Source organism: Bos mutus, chromosome 11 (genome assembly GCF_027580195.1).
Source record: "Bos mutus isolate GX-2022 chromosome 11, NWIPB_WYAK_1.1, whole genome shotgun sequence".
In the NCBI taxonomy this organism is placed as follows: Eukaryota; Metazoa; Chordata; class Mammalia; order Artiodactyla; family Bovidae; genus Bos; species Bos mutus.
The window spans coordinates 8986443-9001876 of NC_091627.1; the positions used below are offsets into that span (position 1 = coordinate 8986443).

Below are 15434 nucleotides of genomic sequence, written 5' to 3' on the forward strand. Positions count from 1 at the left end.
GAGCAGGTGAGTGGGAGACGAGGCCAGAGGGCCCACCGGGGTCTTCATGGGAACTGGGTGTATTCTATATGGGCTGCGTGGAATGGAGATGGAGCCTCCACCAGCGCCAGGTGGCGAGAGTCCAGCAGCAAGTGGGGGCCCCAGGGAGCTGCCTCGTCCGTGAACAGGCTCTTGAGAACTCTGTTTGGCAGCGGAGATGAGTCTAGAAAGCTGCCCTTCCGCTCAGTGCTCTGAGTGGGGAGTCCGTCATGAGAACCTGGAGCATGAAGCTTGCACCACACACCGCCGTGGAGCCCCAATTTTACCCTCCCCACTGGAAAAAGCCACGCCGAGAAGCTGATGGAACACCATCCTCTGTCCGGAGGGGCCTATGGGGGCGGACTGGTGTGGGAGGAGACACTCAGCAGCCCCGCTCTGGGCTCTGTGGGGTCCGAGGGCCCCCAACACTCACGTGCTGGGGTGGGGGCATGGATGCTGCTGCACAGGTGGCCGGGGCAGGGCGGGCACTCACTTGTAGTTGTCATCCTCCACGAACTTCTGGAGCTCTTCAATGTAGCGCACGGACTTCAGGTACTTCTGCACGTGGGGCAGGGTGGTGAGGTGGTCTGCAGGAGAAGAAGACCCAGAGGCTTCAGTCTCTCCCCGTCTTTGTCTCTCCCTGTCTCTGGGCCCCACCTGAGACGGGACTGAGACATATAGGCAGTCTTTCAACAGTTGGTGATGATCCCCTGGGCCAGGCCTGGGCTGGGCACTGGGCACAGATCCTCGAGGCATGCCCCCCCAGATGGCTGGGCCACAGACCCCACACCCCAAGGTCACCACGGTTCCTTGGCTGAGCAAAGATGGGTCTTGGCAGGGGGTGTGGTGGGGAAAGATGGCCTCCAGCAAAGACCAGAGCCAGATGCGTGCCCTCAAACAGGTTTCCACTGGAATAACTGGACCAGTCTCCCTCACCCACCCCACCGGCTCCATGTGACAAGAATGAATGGATCCTGTTCAGCCTGGTGAGCAACCCAAACCCAGACTCGGGTGCAGCCTGAGAGCCTGGCTGCTGCACCCTGAGAAGATGGGGAGGGGCCTCGATGCTTGAGCACCTGTTCTGTGCCAGGCTCTGCACTGGGTGATTTCTAGAAGCCATCTGGCCTCAACCTTTGTACCTGCCTCATTTCCAGGAATAAGCTGCACAGAGGAGGAAGCCACGATAACTTGCAAGGTCACTCCACTGAGAAGTTTTGACCCGAGTCACCTGTGGCCTCGGCCACACTGCGCTGTCTGTCTCTCTGGCCCAGGCTGATTCATGTCAAGTGCTCTCCTCAGACCATCATGGTCACTGCACTCTTTCTGAGGGGTCCCCACACCCTCCCTGATCCTCTCTGCCATTCTCCACTGGTTGGGACAGAACTGGTTGAGGAGGGAGGTGGAGGCAGTGGAGGAGGCCTTGCAGAGGAGCAGAAAATAGGGTGGGGAAGGGCCCCTGCTTTCCTGGGGCAGGGGTGAGGGGGTTGGCAGTGCATCTGGGTGCCAAGATGAGCCTCTGATGACTCTGCCCAGTAACTGAGAGATTCTCAGCGGGTCATTCGGTTTCTGAATGTGTTCTGGTCTCTGAAATGGGGATAAGAACCCCTGCTTCACAATGCTGATGAGGGGGAAGATACAGGTACACAGAACAGCGGTAAGAGTGAGCGTTTCCTGAGCTCTGATGAAAGGCTGGGGCGAGGGCTTGGCACACACACCTCCCTGTTGTCACTGATGAGAAAACCTCAGAGGAGACAGACTTTTCAAGAAGCAGGGCTGAGACATGAAGCCGCATCTTTCTGACGCTGAAGCCAAGCCTGTAATTGCTCTGCTGGCCAGCATGACCAGTGCTGAGCCCCCAGGAAGTGGAAAGGGCCCTGGGAACTCAGACCTCTTCCTGCGTTCTGTGCAGAAGGAAAGCTGGTCTACAAGTGCGGCCTCCCCCTCCCCCGCCCCTCAGTGTTTGTTGAGGGGGTACTCCTGAGCGAACCTTTGGGTTTTGTGCCCGCCCCCCGCAGTGGCCTTCCCACGTGGAGGCAGCTGGCTTCTCCCACCCCGTGTGCTGGAGGTAGGGTTGGTCTCTTCTCCTCCTGCTTTGCTGCTTCCTGACTTCTACTCCTCCCCCTCCTGTGAAGCTCTGCTCCACGGAGACACATTACCGCAGCTGTACCACCCTTCCCCTCTTCCCTGTGACTTCTGCCACATGGTGCCCAGGTCACTCAGGCCCATTCCTGGAGGACCTGGGTACCTGACTCCTGGCTGAGCCTATTCCCCCGTGTCCACGTGGCTGGCCCATCGGCGTCTCCATCAATATCTCCTCCATCCATCTCAGATGCACATCATCAGGGTCACCCTTTGGATTTGGTCACCTGTGGGAGAGCCTGGCTAGTTGTTGACCAAGTCAATGCTCTTTTCCCTCTAGGCCCACAGCTATGTTGCATTCCTACCTTCCCTGGACAGAAGCAATGAGTGCCATGTGCAAGTCTGACCCAGAAGTCCCATTCTTATATGATTCTCTCTTCTTCTGCATCTGCCAGCTGGATGCAGAGTTCCGTGGAGGACTTGGCACCGTGGGACATGGTGGAACCACATGATAGAGGAGCCCGAGTCCCAGAATCTGCTTGGAGGAGAGCCACCCAGGAGCTGCCCACAGAGCTCTTCATCGATGAGACCTGGCTCTGCCACTGACTAGGTGTGTGCCCTTAGACAGGTGACCACAGTATGCTCAGCCTCGGTTTCCCCATCTGTGATACAGGGATGGTAACGTCTAGTCTGCACAGTCTTTGATGATCAAACATGCTTGCAATGGATCCAGCATGCATTTGATGCTCAGGATATCAAAACGAAGAGCCTGGGGTGGGGACTACCTGGTCTCTAGAACTTTCTCACTGATAATGTGCTGCACCCAAAAGATTTCACAATCCCAACAACCAGGGGGACTAACCGTAGCTGCAGGAAACTTGTAAGTCAGCAATTATTCGGAGAATATTGTTCATCTGATTGGATCTTTGTTCGTTTTCCATGATGCTGCCTGAGGCAGGATACGCAGAATCAATGTAGATTAAATCCAGAAGATAGATGCCTAAAATCAAAGAAGATATTTAATGATGGAAGGTGTTCATTTATCAGAATGGCACAGAACAGAACTGCTCTGCTAGAAGGTACACGGTGATTATGGAAAACTGCAATATGATTTGGACTTCAATTCCAATCCCGACTACTAACTGTTCACATAAACTGCTCAACTGTAAATCAAACATCTGAGCAACAACCAAAATGAATGCTGGCAAGATTTTAGCATTTTGAGTTCCTACACTCTTCCAGCAACAAGGGTTAGTCCCTGTAACCCAGCTGGAAAATAACAGGACATGAAAGGGATGAATGAATACTTGTGTTTTACCAACCACTGCTGTTTAATAGGTCTAAGGTGTCATACCCATGAGAACACTGTTTGAATTCAGGTTTTCATTTATTCACTTAACTGTTAGTCTATTTGTTTATCTATCTTTCCTTACGTGCACACACACATACCCCACCCCCAAATCATAAATAAAGGAACAAAAGAAGAAATCAAAAAAGCAATAGTCCTTGGTACAAAGAAGTAAGGCTAGACAGAGAATTCTCCTGCTAAGGGTGCTTAATAAGAAAATAACGTGTGATGTGGAAACATTGCTGTGATAGGCCAGTAGGGAGCCTCAGCACAGCCTCAGGGCATCACCCCAAGGGGAACTGGGGGCAAGCTGACTAACCAGAGACGGGCGAAGAGGACTGGCTGTGCAGCGTGGTCCAGCTGACTGGCTTGCTGAGGGCCACACTTCAGAATCTCGAGGTGTGCGTGGACAACCGGCGGCATGGCCTTCCAGCAGCCCCCTTCCAGAGTACTGCCACTAAACCCATAACACTGGTGAAGTGCACAAGTGCTGATGCAAAGCAGAACTGAAGGCAGAACACACTGAATGAGGCAAAGAGGAAGGGCTGATATTAATTAAAGGCATAGGCGATTGAGAAGAGCTAATGATTACTATCTTCTATGCACAAAGTGATACTGCACCAAAATATACAAAGCAAAAAAGTGCCAAAAATCAAAAGTGGATTCAACAAAGCTACAACTATAGAGGTGGCTTTTGGTATGTCTTTTCCAGAATGTGTGTGTGCGTGTGTGCACATATGTATGTACATACAAAAATATATACATATACATGTATCTATAGATATATGTATGTATGTGTTCTATATGAACGTATCTAAGTAATGCTGGGCTGGAAGAAGCACAAGCTGGAATCAAGATTGCCGGAAGAAATATCAATAACCTCAGATATGCAGATGACACCACCCTTATGGCAGAAAGTGAAGAGGAACTAAAAAGCCTCTTGATGAAAGTGAAAGTGGTGAGTGAAAAAGTTGGCTTAAAGCTCAACATTCAGAAAAAGAAGATCATGGCATCTGGTCCCATCACTTCATGGCAAATAGATGGGGAAACAGTGTCAGACTTATTTTGGGGGGCTCCAAAATCACTACAGATGGTGACCACAGCCATGAAATTAAAAGACACTTACTCCTTAGAAGGAAAGTTATGACCAACCTAGATAGCATATTCAAAAGCAGAGACATTACTTTGCCAACAAAGGTCCGTCTAGTCAAGGCTATGGTTTTTCCAGTGGTCATGTATGGATGTGAGAGTTGGACTGTGAAGAAAGCTGAGCGCCGAAGAATTGATGCTTTTGAACTGTGGTGTTGGAGAAGACTCTTGAGAGTCCCTTGGACTGCAAGGAGATCCAACCAGTCCATTCTGAAGGAGATCAGCCCTGGGATTTCTTTGGAAGGAATGATGCTAAAGCTGAAACTCCAGTACTTTGGCCACCTCATGTGAAGAGTTGACTCATTGGAAAAGACTCTGATGCTGGGAGGGATTGGGGGCAGGAGGAGAAGGGGACGACAGAGGATGAGATGGCTGGATGGCATTGCCGACTTGATGGACGTGAATCTGAGTGACCTCCAGGAATTGGTGATGGACAGGGAGGCTTGGCTGTGATTCATGGGGTCACAAAGAGTCGGACACGACTAAGCAACTGAACTGAACTGAAGTAACAATTAAAAGCTTGGTGTTATATAAATAAAAAGACAATTATTTTAAAATACTCATGGAATGCTTATAAACACTGATTATATGCTAGTCTATTAAAAATAAAAGCTTAATACGTTCCAAAATATAAATGCCATAATATGTTCTCTTTGACCTTACATCTAGGATTTAATAAAAAATATAGAAAAAATTCTAACCATTTGTTAAACACACACTCATAAGGAACTCGCACAGAAAAAATGAGAAATCTAAAATAAAAACTTTATGCAAAGACTATGCAATGACAATAAGAACACTATGTAACAAAATTTAAGAGATCAGACCAAAGTGGTAATCAGAGGAAAATTTATAGCCTTAGAAGTTTCCTATTAAACTACTAAGAATTGCAACAAATGTAACTAACCAGGTACTTAATAGGCAAGTTGTGGGTTTTCTGCATGGCTGGACAGCACTGCACTGATTTTTACATTCACTGTGTCATTTGTCTTTATAAAACCCATTTCACAGAGGAGGAAAAGGAAATGCAGAGAGCATGTATAACTTGCTCCAGGTCACACAGCTGGTAAGCGATAGGGGTGGAGCTGAACCCACGCCTGCCTCCCCAGAGAACATGCTTCCTGCCATCACAGTGGACTGCTGCTGCTGGATACCATGAGTCACTCGTCTGCTTTTAAAATAGCTACACGTTTTTTACGGGAAACTGTTAAATCACAGAAACATATGCTAGTACTTCTCCTAGGAGTCGTTTCCACTTCCTTTCTTTCTAGTGGCACCATGTTTCCAAAATCTAAAAAAAGTAGAAATCATCTCCCTTGTATGGAAGCTCCAAGTTCGGAAGGTTTAACTTCACAGGTTCATGATTTCTCTTATTGTGTTTTCCCTCTTCCCGTTTGAAAATCTAAGTTGGTTACCTCCCCAAGGATTTGGGAACGGCGATCCTGAAAATTCCATTAAGGCTTGAACCACAACAGAAAGCATCCCCTAGTGCTGAGCAGGAGGTGAGGGGATAAGGGACACGCTGTGCAGACCAAACCCACTGGCTCTGAGCTGCAGAGTGAACCTCGGCTCAGGAGCAAGGCCCTGAGGAGCAGGATATAGGAGACAGGAGAGGAACGATGCTTCCTAGGAATCTGCTACAAGACGGGAACCTCCTCATCTCCTGTGATCTTCCCATCGACCCCATGGTGAGGGTTGAGTAGCAAAGTAAAGTTCAGGGAGATTAAGAAATTGGCCTAAGGCCTCAGGAGTGTGTTGGATTCGAACCCAGGTCTCTCTGGCTCCAGCGCCTATTCCAACTCACTCACTGGTCACGGAATTAGTCACCCTTTCTTGAATAACACCCTCACAGGGAAGGCTCGCCCTCCACTGCCCTGTGAGGACCAGGGCTGGCTTCTCTGCATCCTCTCAGGTCTTGGCTCTGCAAACAGAGGCGAGGAGAAGCTGAACACCATCTCCACCCAGCCCCTGCCTGTCTCCTGGGGGCAAGGAGAGCTCATTACTTCACAGGAGCAAACCCCACTGTACAGTTGTTCCTCACTCCACGAAACATATCCGTTCCCCCAGTCCAGGCCGAGGCCACCACATGTGAGGTGGAGAGGACCTCCCAAAGGAGGCCCCCTGACCAGACCCCAAACCTCGGCACCACCTGACAGTCTGCATCTAAACGGCTCATCACTGCTGCAACAAAAACTGCTTCCAAGCAGGAAATCTACAGTTAATACTGCGTAAGTCCAGGAAAATTCTCAGTATTGTCATCAGTCCATAACTGGCAATATTTAAAAGCCTAAACTGTGATGAAATCATCAGAATAGCCCCGCCCACTTGGACTGGGCCAGTGCTCACCGCAATTAGATACTTATTGGGACTGTTCCTGTATCTGCTGTCTGATGCCCGCTTCAGACTTTATGTAAACCTTTCCGAAGAGGAAATGTCTTGCTCCACGAGCTCAAGTCCCAGCAGCTGGAACAGAGCACATAGGAGCTGCCTGGTGAACATCAGCTGAAAGAAGGAAGGTATGAATGCAAGCCTACTTCAGTCCACAAGATAACCTTATGAAGTACATTCTTATCCTCATTTGGGAGCTAAGAAAGAGACACTGGGAGTCAAGTGATGATTATAATCTGAGTCTGAGCACTCACTATGTGCCAGCTCCTAAACTAAGAGCTTAGCCCTGTTGGTTGATTTGTAATAACCATTCTGTTTTCAGGGAGGCTTTATTTATATCTTTCCTTGGTGGCTTAGACGGTAAAGCATCTGCCTGCAACGTGGGAGACCTGGGTTCGATCCCTGGGTTGGGAAGACCCCTGGGGGAAGGAAATGGCAGCCCACTCTAGTACTCTTGCCTGGAGAATCCCATGGACGGAGGAGGCTGGTAGGCTACAGTCCACGGGGTCACAAAGAGTTGGACACGACGGAGCAACTTTGCTTCACTCACTCTATTTCTACAGAGGAAGAAACGAGCTGAGAGCACGGCACTGCTTGTCTGAGGCCACACAGCTGGGAAGTGGCAGAGGCAGGATTCGAACACACGTCAGTCGGTGCAGGTGGCCATACTGTCAGTCTTTCTCTGACCCCAGCCCGGGTCCTCTGGAGCCCGGCAGCAGGCGAGGCAGGACAGGGCACAGCTGAACCCAGAGGCAACCTGTCCATGGCTCTCCCTGCCCGGTATCCCCCTTGTAGTCAACATTCTCCAGGAGGACTGACCGCTACAGGGTGGCCGTGTTGTCCACTCCTCCCGTGGTGGCACATCTGTCTTAGGTCCCATCGCCGGTGGCCCCACTACAGGCTGAGGGCCCAGCCAGCTCTGCCACGTGACATGCAGCTGTGGTGGAAGTGGAGAGTGTGAGGCTCAGAGCCAGGAGACTGGGAAGCCTGGCCCTGCCACCAACCAGCTGGGTGGCCTCAGGGAAGCCTTTCCACCTCCCTGACGGTGACCGGGGGCAATGACAGTGGCTGTCAGAGCCTCTCAGCTCTGGGTTGGACCACTGAGGTGCCCTTGAAGCTGAGCCTGTCTCCACGGCAAGGCCCCACTTGGAGTGGGTGAGATGCGCCCAGCTGGGTTTGCCATAAACCGTGGATGGCGCCCAGATGCTGACCGCGTGTGGCCACCCACCTCAGACGGCCAGCTCTGGGAGCTATTGTCTCGACTGGGACAGCACAGCTGGGCTGTCTCAGCTCCTTTCCTATTTACACAGCATTACGGCGGCAGAGGACACTGTGTTGTTGACCTTGTTAAGATGGACAGTTACTGGATCAGCCACTGGTCCTGGCAGCCATGAGGCTGAATGGTGCCGGGCAAGGGGGAGGCTAGCCACCCTTGGGAGGTACAGACGCGCTGGAGGAACAACCACAAGGGTAACAGCCACCATCTGCGACAGGAAAGGGCCGGCTTTGCTTGTTCCACTGCAACCTCACAGCAGCTGGCAGGGCACAATAGGTGTACTCATTTCTTCATTTTACAGATAAGGGAATGGAAGCTTTGAGAGCAAAAGTGACTTGTCCAAGACCACACAGCTTACAAGTGGCGGGAATCAGGATCTGAATTCAGGCCGCCTGACCCCATAAAGCTTTGGGATATGGATGCTGAAAGCTGGGAGGCATTGGCTGGCACAGGGACGAGGGTCCCAGAGTCAGAGCTGGCGCTGTGAGGACCCCTCTTGTGGCCTGTCGCCCACCCAAGGATACCACTGGCAGCCAGTATCCACCCTGTGGCTTGCCTGGCTGCAGACTCGACCTCCTGGGAGATGCACAGTTACCCAGAACATGTTCTGTTCCCTCTGCCATGCCCCACCCAGGGCCTGGTGACACTGCGGTGGCTGCAACAGGGGTGCCAACCAGCCTGCTGTGGTGAGGCAGACGGCCCCAGGGGCCGGGGTGAACAGCCCTTGGCTGGCTCTCCTGTGGACGTCTCCCCAGCTGGACTGGTCCCAATCCCAGGGGGCGTGTGGCCAAACCTTCTTCCTGAGGGTGAATCCAGGCTCCCCCACCGGGGGTGTCCACAAGACGCCCCGGCCCTGAAGTGGGGGTGTCATGCTGACAAAGGAGGTGCTCTCCTGAACAGACACTTCTCTCAGGCTGACGGACACCAGGCTCGGTGGCGTGGAGCCTGCTCGGAGCTGGGCGCTCCCAGCCTCCCAGAGCCAAAGCCCGAGGCTGGCACCGGGCTTCACCACCAGCCCAGAAAGTCACTGCTCTCTTGTTCCTTCCATCGCCACCCGTCTCTCTTCCATCCCGAGTCTGGTTTTGGTTTTTCTCACACAGCTATCTATTTAATGAGGAAAATTCTGCTGCGTTGAGGGGAAAAAAAACCCTCCGCAGCATAAAAATATGCCACATTTCCATCTTATGCTTTCCATTTTTGCTCTCTCTCTCTTTCAAAGTTTCAGATGAAAGACTTTTTTCCATGTTCTCCTGCTCTGCTTTGAAAAGCACTTTCAAACTTCAGAAATGAAGAGTGCTGGCACCCAGAACTATACTTGCGTGGTTTGATCACATAAACTGTCCTGATAAATTTCAAATGAAATAACAGAGCAGCAGCTCATTAGAGTTTTTGGTTGTTTTTTTTTAAAGAGAGCCCAAAGCAATGCCATCAACTGCAAAAGGAGATCTCAGCAGGCGGCTTAGGATCCCTATCTGATGGAGAAGACTCTGAGTGTTAATTAGGGCCCACTAATTAGTATCAACCCTGTAAAACATGGACTTCAGAACAAATCCTCATGGAAAGAATATTCCTCAAGTGAAAGGTGTTGGAAGCTGGCTGACATGAAGACAAATGTTTCCTGGGTCTGCAGAAAAGGGGTAGGGCCAGGTGGTTCGTGTCAGGTGGTCAGAGACCATGTTTCTTAGAGGAGTGCGTGGCCTCGTGTGCTTTTCTTGGTGTTGGGGCTTGTGAATCACAAAGGCATGTGAGCACAGCCTTATAGCCCATGCAGAATTACCTGTGGCTCGAAGTCCAGTGAGGGCACAACCACAGCCTCCCCCTGCCCTGGGGACTACCTGGTGATCTGCAGGGACAATGGGATGACCTACTGTTTGCAAAGGTTCTGTAGAGCTGCGGGATTGCGTGCCATGTGCTGGGATTCTGACCAGCAGTAAAGGAGGGCAGGACAGAGGGCATTATCCTGGTGATTATTATTCAGTTGGTTTTGTGCTGGATACAGTGCTAAGTAAACTACAGGTACTATCTAATTTAATCCTCCAGCAACCCTACCGGCAGTAGAGAAGAAACTGGCATGTCTGTCTGCCTGACACCTATTCCCAGTTCTTCGGGAAACAGCCTTCACCTTTCCTTTGTGGAAACCATACCTCCCATACTTGTGACTCACATGGTAAGCCTGGGGCAATTTCATTCCATCCCCTGCTCCGGGGGTAGAAACAAAATTTAAAAGTGAACCATTTGGGAAAGGAAAAGAAACACTGCAAATAATTCATAAAAAATTATAATCACAAACTGTCTACAGATAGGATGCAGTCAAATCACCTAACTCAGATAAAAATTCATAGTCTCAAATGCTTCTATTAATAATGAAGAAATATTAAAAAATGAATTTACTGTTCATTATAGAGAACTAGGAAGAATAAGACAAAGCAAAAGAAAGTAGAAGAAAGCAATTAAAAATATAAAATCAGAAATAATGAATTAAAAAAAAAGTCCTGTAGAGTGATAAATAAAACTGCAAGTTAGTTCTGTGATAAAGTCAATAAAGTAGACAGTCATTTGGTATGCATGATGGAGGGAAAAAAGAAAGGAAAAAAACATGGATGTGCAATGATAGGGATGTGAGAAGGGATATGATTTTAAATATGGAGAAGATGTTAAAATAGTAGTATGTGCGATTTTCATGCCAATGTATTTGAACATGGAGTTGAAACGTGTGGTTACTAGGAAAATCTATTTTCCCAAAATTGCCTCAACAAGAGGCAAAACCCCTCAACTAACCAAACAAAGAGAAAAATATTGACAAGATTAAGAAAGAGACCATGATTAAAAAGTACAACATCCAAATGGTTTCATGGAACCCATCCATTAAACCTTGAAAGAAAAACTGAATGTTATTTAAACTGTTCCAGAGCACAGAAAAAGTCAGAAATATTTCCAGTTCTTTTTATGGCTTGAGTATAACCATGATACCAAAACCTGGCAGAGATGGAATAAAAAAAAGAGGCCAATATCATTAATAAAGATCCAAATAAAATGCTGGCAAGTACAACTTACCAGTGTTTTAAATAATAATAGTAGCAAATCAAATTAGCAGTATATCGAAGAACAATAAAGCAAATAGGTTTACTACAGGATTGCAATGATATTTCAACAAGTAATCTTGAGAGATGCTGAAAAGTCACTGACAATTTCAATATCTATTCCTGATACAGCACTGAGCTAGGAACAGACTTCCTTAATATGATAAAGATACATGGTAGAAACACTAACACAAGAATACTTGTCATCTTGCTGTCATTTAACACTATTCTGGATGAACAAATCAATGAGATAAGACAAATAAATGTGGTGTATATATTAAAGACACACAAAACACTGTCATCACTTTTAGGCTATATAATTAATCATCAAATCAGTTATGTAATTAAGTAATCCAGGAAAGTCAATTAAAAAATATTACAACTAAATAACAATTAAGTTCAAAATAGGTATACATCAGTTCAGTTCAGTCGCTCAGTTGTGTCTGACTCTTTGCGACCCCATGAATCACAGCACGCCAAGCCTCCCTGTCCATCACCAACTCCCGGAGTTCACCCAGACTCATGTCCATCGAGTCGGCAATGCCATCCAGCCATCTCATCCTCTGTCGTCCCCTTCTCCTCCTGCCCCCAATCCCTCCCAGCATCAGAGTCTTTTCCAATGAGTCAACTTTTCGCATGAGGTGGCCAAAGTACTGGAGTTTCAGCTTTAACATTATTCCTTCCAAAGAAATCCCAGGGCTGATCTCCTTCAGAATGGACTGGCTGGATCTCCTTGCAGTCCAAGGGACTCTCAAGAGTCTTCTCCAACACCACAGTTCAAAGGCATCAATTCTTCAGCGCTCAGCCTTCTTCACAGTCCAACTCTCACATCCATACATGACCACAGGAAAAACCATAGCCTTGACTAGACGGACCTTTGTTGGCCAAGTAATGTCTCTGCTTTTGAATATGCTATCTAGGTTGGTCATAACTTTCCTTCCAAGGAGTAAGTGTCTTTTAATTTCATGGCTGCAGTCACCATCTGTAGTGATTTTGGAGCCCAGAAAAATAAAGTCTGACACTGCTTCCACTGTTTCCCCATCTATTATATAAGTCACTAATATTCTTGTATCAGCAATCATCAGCTAGAAAATGGTTTAAAAAAAAGTGATTTAGCATAAAAATAAAACTATAAAATTCCTGGGAGTAAACTTAAAAAAACATGTGTAAGACCAATATGAATAAAACTTATTTGGTAGAAAAACTATGTAACATTTAAGGACAGAAATGGTAAGGACCTAATAGAAGCAGAAGAGGTGGCACGAATACACAGAAGAACTATATGAAAAAGGTCTTAATGACTCATTTAACCACAATGGTGTGGTCAGTCACCTAGAGCTGGACATCCTGGAGTGGGAAGTCAAGTGGGCCTTAGGAAGCATTATTACAAACAAAGCTAGTGGAGGTGACAGAATTCCACCTGAGCTATTTCAAATCCTAAAAGATGATGCTGTTAAAATGCTTCACTCAATATGCCAGCAAATTGGGAAAACTCAGCAGTGGTCATAGGATTGGAAAAGGTCAGTTTTCATTCTAATCCCAAAGAAGAACAAAGCCAAAGAACGTTCAAATTACCGTACCATTGCACTTATTTCACATGCTAGCAAAGTAATGCTCAAAATCCTTCAAGCCAAGCTTCAGCAGTACATGAACCGAGAACTTCCAGACATATAAGCTGGGTTTAGAAAAGGCAGAAGAACCAGAGATGAGATTGCCAACATAAACTGGTTCATAGAAAAAGCAAAGGAATTACAGAAAAACATCTACTTCTGCTTCACTGACTACACTAAACCTTTGACTGTGTGGCTCACAGCAAACTGGAAAATTCTTCAAGAGATGGGAATACCAGATCACCTTACCTGCCTCCTGAGAAACCTCTATGCAGGTCAAGAAGCAACAGTTAAAACTGGACATGGAATAACAAACTGGTTCCAAATTGGGGAAGAAGTATGTCAAGGCTGTATATTGTCACCCTGCTTATTTAACTTATATGCAGCATACATCATGCAAAAAGCCAGGCTGGATGAATCACAAGCTGGAATCAAGATTATCGGGAGAAATACCAACAACCTTAGATGTTCAGGTGAAACCACTCTAATGGCAGAAAGTGAAGAGGAACTAAAGAGCCTCAAGATGAAGGTGAAAGGGGAGAGTGAAAAAGCTGGCTTAAAACTCAACATTCAAAAACCTAAGATCATGGCATCTGGTCCCATCACTTCATGGCAAATAGAGGAGAAAAAGTGGAAACAGTGACAGATTTTCTTTTCTTGGGCTCTAAAATCACTGCAGACAGTGACTGCAGCCATGAAATTAAAAGATGCTGCCCCTTGGAAGAAAAGTTATGTCAAACCTAGACAATGAATTAAAAAGCAGAGACATCACTTGCCAACAAAGTTTCATATAGTCAAAGCTATGGTTTTTCCAGTAGCCATGTATGGATCTGAGAGTTGGACCATAAAGAATACTGAGCACTGAAGAATGGATGCTTTCAAGTTGTGGAGATGGAGAAGACTCTTGAGAGTCCCTTGGACAGCAAGGAGATCAAACCAGTCAATTCTAAAGGAAATCAACCCTGAATATTCATTGGAAGGAATGATGCTGAAGTTGAAGCTTCGATACTTTGGCCACCTGATGTGAAGAACTGACTCATTAGTAAAGAAGTCTCATGCTGGGAAAGATTGAAGGCAAGAGGACAAGGGGACAACAGAGGATGAGATGATCAGATGGCATTACCGACTCAATGGACATGAGTTTGAGCAAAATTAGGGAAATAGTGAAGGACAGGGAAGCCTGGTGAATTGCAGTCCACGAGGTCACAAAGACTCAGACACAACTTAAGTGACTGAACAACAAACATATTAAGTCAATAGGGAAGGGATGAGTCCTTTGATAAATGGTACTAGGAAAACTGATTATTCATTTAGGAAAATGTAAAGCTGATTGTCTACTTCATTTCTTAAAATATAATAAATTCCAGATGATTAGGATTGAAATCTAAATAGTTAAGAAGAGTGCTAAAACAAAAGAGAATTTTTTATAATCTTGGGGTATACAAAGGCTTAAGTGTGACATGCAACCCAAAAGCCATAAAAGACTGACATATTGTACTACATTAAATACACACACACACACATACACATGCACACTTGGGATGATCAAAAAACCAGATCATATGCAAGGCTGAAAATAGGCAAAATATTTTCAATTTATAAGACAGTCAATAGTCAAAATATCAAGAGCTCTCACAATAAAGGCAAACAATGTTATAGAAGATGGTTAGTAAAGACGTGAAAGATGCTCAGGCCTCATTAGTGATCGAGGAAGTACACATTAAAACAAGAATTTTTTTCTCCATTTATCCAGGTGAAAGATTGGTACTACTTAATGCTGGCCAGAGTGCATGGAAATAGTCACTCTTCAATAAGGTTGTAAAGTGATAGAAACTTTGGGGAGGAGAATGTGGCAGTATTTATCAAAAATTTCAAATATGTATTTTCTAGGATACAGTAATTCCACTTCCAGAAATTTATTCTATACCAATACTCCTGCTGCTAAGTCACTTCAGTCGTGTCCGACTCTGTGTGACCCATAGACGGCAGCCCACCAGGCCTCCCCATCCCTGGGATTCTCCAGGCAAGAACACTGGAGTGGGTTGCCATTTCCTTCTCCAATGCATGAAAGTGAAAAGTGAAAGTGAAGTCGCTCAGTCGTGTCCGACCCTCAGCGACCCTATGGACTGCAGCCCACCAGGCTCCTCCGTCCATGGGATTTTCCAGGCAGGAGTACTGGAGTGGGGTGCCATTGCCTTCTCTGACCAATACTCCTACAAGTTGGCAAATATAAACAAGGAATAGTCACTGCACCATTGTTATTTATAATTATAAAAGATTTCACGGTTTAGATGAATGAATGAATATATGTGTGCATGTATAACTACATATCCAAACAGGGGAATATTATGTAGCTATTAAAAAGATTAAATATCTATCTCTAAGCACTGACATGTAATGATACCCATAAGGTGTTTTTAAGTGAAAAAAATATGGTATGAGTGACTATACATACACACACATATGATAGAGAGAATATTTTGTCC

General features: G+C 46.7%; 1 protein-coding gene across 9 annotated transcripts in view; it reads right to left on the reverse strand.

The window, feature by feature from the left end:
• The window catches only part of RALGPS1 (Ral GEF with PH domain and SH3 binding motif 1), a 302552-nt gene that overhangs the window by 51363 nt on the left and 235755 nt on the right, over positions 1 to 15434 (reverse strand). For all 9 annotated transcript variants that reach the window (XM_070378968.1, XM_070378975.1, XM_070378972.1 and 6 more), the window contains 2 exons: positions 2960 to 3097; positions 512 to 605 (listed from right to left, as the gene is read on the reverse strand). In XM_070378968.1, coding sequence (XP_070235069.1) covers positions 512 to 605; positions 2960 to 3097 — 232 coding nt within the window. The remainder of the gene's footprint in view (positions 1 to 511; positions 606 to 2959; positions 3098 to 15434) is intronic.